This window comes from Rhyacophila brunnea, unplaced genomic scaffold (genome assembly GCF_057557595.1).
Source record: "Rhyacophila brunnea isolate RB1 unplaced genomic scaffold, BYU_Rbru_1.0 scaffold_4, whole genome shotgun sequence".
Lineage (NCBI taxonomy): Eukaryota > Metazoa > Arthropoda > Insecta > Trichoptera > Rhyacophilidae > Rhyacophila > Rhyacophila brunnea.
In genome coordinates, this window is record NW_028233068.1 from 14,706,450 (window position 1) to 14,713,988 (window position 7,539).

A 7,539-nucleotide genomic window follows, 5' to 3' on the forward strand; every position below is an offset into this window, starting at 1 on the left:
CAACTAAACTAAATGTGTCAAATGCTCATGCATTGGTCAAAATGTACGTATATTATCTATGGTCAAAATAGATGGTCGCGCTCCGGTGGTGTTTTTTGCAACTAATCAAACTAACCAAATGTGTCAAATGTCATTGATTATAATTTAAAAATATACCAATCAATAACTACAATGACATTCATGTTCATATCCATTTACTATGTGCAAAAAAATCTAGAACTATAATATTATGATAACGGAAGAATTTTATTGAGAGGTATTTTTGCGGTTTGATTCGTGCTTGGGTATCAATCGTGCAATGGTCGATATTGTATGTTTGTGATAGCTTGTTGACACTTGTTAGCTAACCTCTAAATGGACATTCGGTTGAATAATTCAGAATTACAAAATCTAACTTAACCTAACCTAATAATATTATATTATGTCCAATTATAACTAATAAAACCATCCGTATTAAATTTACTTTTTCTACTGTCATGTTGACAGTTTAAGAATTCCATACCCTGGCGAATTCACGTACTCGGCAGAAAATTTACCTAATTCATGAATAAGGCAACAGGCTTGAATATTACATGAATTAGCCAAAATTTTGCCCATTTCATGTAATAGTCAATTTCGCACATTCGGCGTAACATATCGTCGCTATAGGATTGGTTTACCGAATATCCGTTTTTGTCAAAATCGACCTTTTAATGCAGAATGTTTTTTTGTACCTAATTGGACTAGAACCATCCCTTTCTTTAAATTACTTTGTAATGGTAATGAATACATCATTCATATGCTGTAAAAATAACAATTTAAATATCTCCATGTATTTAAATATAGGATTATGAAATTTGTTTTTCGTCTCCTGAACATTTGGTCTATTCGGGAAACCAATCCTACAGCGGCGATATATATACTTATATATATTTTTTTTCTTTTATTGGAAACAATAAATAAGTACCTAAATGTATGGTGTCGGTTTATTAGTACCAAAGATTTGCACAATGGTAACAAGATTGAAAGCCGCCATTAGGGTCGTCATATCGAAAGAAAAAGTAGCAGTACCGTATCGAATGAAAATATTAGTGGATATACTCACACAATTATCCTTAGTGGCTAAGGCTTATCCGTTCAATCACTATTTATAATTTTTACAATTCAATGAAAGTATCGAAACTGGTATCGTATTGAAAGAAAAGCACTTGATGATTGTTAACTTTAAATAGCATTTACACAAAACAATTCAGCTACTGACTATCGTGTTAGCGCTTGATTTGATTGTTTCATAATTATTGCTACTGTGAACAATTAATTATAAGAAAACCAATAAATGAAGTTTAGACAAGTAACGAGTTGCTGATTGTATTTAGATACTAGGGTAATATTATTGTCTGTTAAATTAATGAATACTTAGGCAGCTTTCATTATATAAACGTCAAATTTGTGTTGTTATGTCAAATGCAAGATTGGATACTATGTGCTACACCAAAGCACAAGATTAATTCGGATATTTTCGTACGTTCTTGGTAATCTTCGACATGATCATGCTAAAAAAATAGGAACTTTTTCAATTCCATTCATGATCGGGGGCTATCATGACAGACAGTCAGCCTGAGAATCTGCCAATGTAATTTGAGCTTCACAACGATCGTTCAATCTGGTCGGGTCTGCGAGTTTGCTGGACTAATTACCTAGGCCTTAACGATGCACAAATGACGTGTGCAATAAAATAATGTTTTGAAAAAATTATTGGGCAGTATGACCTAATGAAACTCTGCCAATCCATTATAGATAGTTTATCATATTTACGTAAGTATTCAGGTTAACACATACCACTTTTTAACAGTTTAATAAATTAGATGGTTAACTTATTGTAACAATTAAGCGCCTCAATACATAAATATGGTAAAACTACTATCGATAGCTGCCTTGTGTATAAATAATCGCACTGGAGTGAAAATTAAAAAATCTGCCATAATCGCCATCGGCATTTAAATATTTTGGTACTGTTCGGTTATCAGGAATACAGCGGTAAACACATTTTGAAAATACCCGATATACTGGATTATTTGTTAGTTTAGATTAGGTTAGGTTGGGTTAGATTAGGTTTGGTTAGGTTAACCTAACAAATAATCCAGTTTATCGGCTATTTTCAAAATGTGTTTTCCGCTGTATTCCTGATAACCGAACAGTACCAATATTTTAACTAGGAAAAAGGTATCTAATGATCCTGACAAAAAATGTATCGATACAGATATAACACCGAAGTATGCATTGGTCGGAATATGCACTGTAAAGTATGCACATTGCACTGGCAAAATCTGATGTTTTTCAGGATGGGGGAGCCACTGTCGAAAACTACCCAATCAAGACTCGTAACAAAATCTGACATTCGAATGATATTTTCAAAATGGCGTCCTATGGTAGTCTGTAGTTCCATTTTTGGCCATTCTACAGATAAGTTTGTAGGACTGGAATAGTATTTGTCTCAGAGAGATTGGACGGTTTGGTTTGTTTATAGTTTTAGTCGGCTTACTATGTACGATGATAAAAAGGTATAGCTACCTAGTAATCCCAAAATAATAAATTTATCGGGAAATGTATTTTTAACTTAATATACGCCAAAGTGCTAAAATTTCGATATTTCCATACGATAAATTGATGCAAAGTCCTATAATTTCATAATAGAAAATTTGGCGAACCGAGAAAGAAAGTTATTCGAAAGAGGTAAAAAAGGGCATAGGCTAATTTATTCAATACTTGGACCGCGTACTATAATTCGATGACAAAAAGATGGCAACACTGCTTGAACGTTTAACAGCTCACAGCTGTCAAAAAAACAATTCGTAGACCCATAACATAACGAAAGAAATAAATTATCTACATGTCATTACAAGATTAATTCTATTGCTTCTTAAGCTTCCACAATGTTAATCATCAGCTTGTTGTGTTAATCCGTGTTACATATAATTTATATACACGTTATTACATATAATTAGATACAATGGAAAACAAGAAAAGGTAAATTATCCAGCCACTTTATGACAGAACCACTCGATAGAATCAAATGTTTTATTTTACCAGCGTCTGGCAGTAAAGGTGTAAATTATAGATATGTTATCCTGACAAATTATTTCATTATTGTTGTATCCACAATCACTAATTATAACTTATTTTCAAAAATACCTAATGATTTTATTTATCAAACTAGGAATATATCAGGAATGTTATAAGTGCACAGAATCAATTTATTATTATTCACTAGCCTGTTCGTAAACAGATTTCATAATTTTCGATGGATACTCAAGTAGCAATTGCACTAACTTTAAATATAACTACCTTTCTGTTACTTTTTAAAATTCCTACTGAAAAAAAGATTATCAACCTTTACTTATTCATATTTTTTCAGATCTGTCAAGAAATCTTCAAAGAGTAAAAAATCTCATCGTAATAAACATGGTTCCCCCATGGTACCAAATGAGGTAACTTTGCTAACATGAATATTTTTACATTATGTTCGGGTTCGAACTCACAGCCGGTTCCTAAAATTCATGTTGTTTTTCAATGTGTGTGTGATATAGTAGTGCAAGGACCCAATAGGTTGGGTGAATTGCTAACTATTCCTCGTAAAAAATCTGTTAATATAATTTCCCATATTATCCAATTAGGATCGGACATGACATGACTTAATGTAGAGGGATGGGCATATAGACATGATTCATAGACATAGAGTACTTATAAGTAAAGGGATTTCCAACATGCTGTTTTCAAATAAAACAATTTGGAAAAAAAAGGTCACTCAGGTAACCACACAAAATTATGAGACAACCATTTTTTAATTGTTTTTCTATTGGAGGCCTAACTTCTTTATTATTCTTAGATATATAAGCATATTATGAAATAAGCAAAACATCTAAAATAATTTTTATTTGGTAAATACGAGCTGACGACAAGTGCATTTTATAAATTATCATAAATAAATGCTGAATCTCTTGAAAAAATTAGGTTGACTAATTAAAAATTTATGAGTTTTGAAATATATAAATAAGTTATAAATTTTTACTTGTTTTTCATAAACTGGCCCTAATGTTGCAATGTATATACTCCGGTTCACCAGCCTGATCCTCTACCGTAATTACTCTCATTTTCGCTCAAACCAGTTGTGCCTTGCGTGTGGCATCATTCCCGGGAGATATCTCAACTTCAATGAACCATGTCACATACATGTACATGAGATATATAAATACATTAAAAACAAGTCTAGAGATGATCTTAACCGTTCATTAGTCCGCTCCATAAACTGTTTTAATACTCGATGACCAAAAACTTTAATATTTAAAAAATAAATTAGATGAGGAGACTACGGCACTGTTGTAAACGAGAAGAGAAATAGATATTAATAAATTAACATATAATTGTACTGTCTCGTTTTATCATAACCGTCTAATATCGGAGAAAGGTTGTCTGTATATTTCATTTCAGTTACCTATAGTTAACGGTTCCGAAGATGCCTTGAAACAGCTATCAAAATTCATAACTTAGATAAAGTAGAGCTGACAAAAAAACTTTGTTTCAAAACCATTTCATTGGAGTTCTACCACGTAAATGTCAGATCAATCAATTAATAATGTCCACTATATATATGTATACGTCATTGTTCCAGCTGGAAAACTTTCCCGATTCTTTTGATTGCATTGAGATAAAGGAAGAAATCGACTTTGATGATGAGCAACACATGTCACAAGAAGAAGAAAATGAAATCTTAGCCGAACACTTTGAAGAAGTCATACCGGAATGCTATGTAGAAGTCAATCACGATGTTTCCGGCGAACAACTCCAAACTCAAGCCGAATTACAAATGACCATCACTGAAAAAAATGGAGTATATGTGTGCCATTGCGGGAAACAATTTAGCAGAAAAACCAGCGCCGAGGCCTGCCTCCGAAGACACTGCACCGACTTCATCGCCGATATAACTCAAATAGATCACAAATTGCATTTTCAATGTGAAGAATGCCCATTCAAAGCTGTGAAATGGCACACGATGAGCCAGCACAAGTTGATAGAGCACGAATTGGAATGGTTCAGCTGCGGGCAGTGCACTTACACGACGGTACGACGCAGCGATTTGAAAAAACACAAATTGACTCATTCCGATGCCAGACCCTTCTGCTGTGACCAATGTGATTACACCTGTAAAGAGGGGAGTAACTTAAAAAAACACAAATTAACACACAATCCCATTTCCAAAGTGCAGAAACAGTTCCCATGTGAAATTTGTGGGTATTCTTGCACGCGAGCTGATTATCTTGTAACGCACAAACGAATGCACACTGGAGAAAAACCATATGCCTGCGATGAGTGCAGTTACACCTGCATTCAAGCAACCACGCTGAAGCGTCACAAAAAAATACATTCCGGATTTAAACCGTATGCCTGTGATTTATGTGAATACGCATGCTTGGATTTTAGCGATTTGCGCAAGCATAAACTGATACACACTGGCGATAGACCATTCACGTGCGACCAGTGCAGTTTTTCAGGAACACAGCAGGGCGACTTGAAACGCCACAAGAGAATCCATTCCGGGGAGAAGCCTTTTGTATGTGAGGACTGCAATTTTGCGTGCACCCGGGCTGACTACTTGAAGATCCACAAGCAGATACATACGCGGCCATTTTCGTGTGATGAATGCGATTATACGACTACGCAGACCGTGCATTTGGTTACGCACAAAATGACACACACCGGTGAGAGGCCGTACGCATGCGATGAATGCACCTACACAAGTCGGACGATTAAACACTTGAGGCGGCATAAAAAGCGCCACAAAGATAACCCAACGTTTCGTAATAGAATTGTTAGGAATAGGTAAATTATTGTTAGTAAGCTATATCAGTATTACATTTTATGGATAACAGATTAAATTACGATATATTATTATTATGATGTTGACTTGTCATTTGCAAATTGTTGTAATGTATGCCAACGGTCATAATTCAATTTTGTCCTTTTTAGTGTAACCCTTATTACGGTCCAATAAGATATCATTATTAATTGAGTTGGTGTTTATAATAATTTATGGGGGGGTATGGAACTTACTTACAACGGGACAATCTGCTAATCATGAGCTATTAAATAAAACAGTTGTATGAAGCAATCTAGTTGACGTTATGATCTGTACATAGTTTTGTATGTTATCAACAAGAATATTTTATTTAAAAAAAAGCAATATAGTATAATGTCAAAGATTTCGGGCTATGTACATTTAAAATTTTCCCGTTACAATAAATTAAGCTATAATTAAAAAAAAAATTATGACACCTTTTAGATACCTTTGTATTAAAATTATTCCAAATCTTTGCCCGATTCTATATAAAAAAACATGCAAGCATTTGTTTTTTAGTATTTTGCCCCTTAGTAAGTTGGACCATAATTTATTGTTCAAAAATTTAGAGTGTATCAGATGGTCCACCATCACAGAATAGTCTTATACTTTCTACATCGAGAATGTCTTACGATAGAGCAATAATGTTTTAGTTTGCTACCAGGAATGTCAATTCAGGGAACACAAAAAAATGAAAACTGAATGTGGTAGCAGTTTTAAATGTTATATACTACACCCAGTAGATTAAGCAAATTCCCATTCATTCTGTGTTCCCTGTGCAGAACCTATATCATTATTTTCATGAATTATTATGCTTTTGGCCGCCTGAATAATTTCTTCAAAAGTGACCTCCCACTGTGCCTAGAGCGAAAAGTGTTCAAATCACATACGCATGTGAAACATGGATCCAAAGTAAAAGAGAGATCTAGAAACTTAAAGTAGCACAACGTGGTATGGAGGAGGTGCATGCTGGGCATAACGCGAAAGGACAAAAAGAGGAATGAGTAGATAAAAAGGGTTTGCGATGTAATACAGTTTGCTAAGAGCCTCGAATGGAAGTGGGCTGGACACATAGCTCGAAGAAGGGACAAATCTAGTCATCCAGTAGTACCCAAGAGGTTCAAAACATCTTTAAGATAGACTTAAAGGCCGCTGGATTGATGAAATAATTATGTTCTGCGGAAGTACATGGCAATGCAACGCACAGGACCGAGAGAAGTGGAGAGGCCTTTTCAGTGGTGGATAGATTCAGGCTGATGATGATTATAAATATACAATTCATCATTAATTCTCCCCAGTGTTTATGAAATCAATGTACCTATTGATTTTTTACCTATAATTATCTGATACACAGATATTTGGTAAAATAGTCACATTATTTTGAATGCCGCTCAAATTTTAATGGTATGAATTTTTATGGCGACATTTATGTTAAGTATTATTTATTATTTTATACAGATTTTTTTTAAATATTAATAACAATGATGATGTAGGAAGATAATATTGATCTTGATTTTTTTAATAATGTATTTTATAAATAAATTCATTACATTCCAAGATTCTTCATTCACAGCTCTATTAATGAAAAAGATCTTACTACTCAAGTATAGGTTTAATGACAGATGATTTTTTTTATTATTTTATCCTCCCAGATTTAAGTATTGATA

The 7,539-nt window shown here is 33.8% G+C and overlaps 1 protein-coding gene across 1 annotated transcript; it reads left to right on the top strand.

The window, feature by feature from the left end:
• Positions 1-2,789: 2,789 nt before the first annotated feature.
• LOC147066937 (uncharacterized) lies at positions 2,790-6,856 on the top strand. Its single transcript, XM_085953852.1, has 3 exons — positions 2,790-3,006; positions 3,395-3,467; positions 4,649-6,856. Exons 1-3 carry the CDS (start codon positions 2,990-2,992, stop codon positions 5,858-5,860), a joined length of 1,302 nt encoding a protein of 433 aa, XP_085809978.1. The 5' UTR covers positions 2,790-2,989; the 3' UTR covers positions 5,861-6,856.
• The last annotated feature ends 683 nt before the right edge of the window (positions 6,857-7,539 follow it).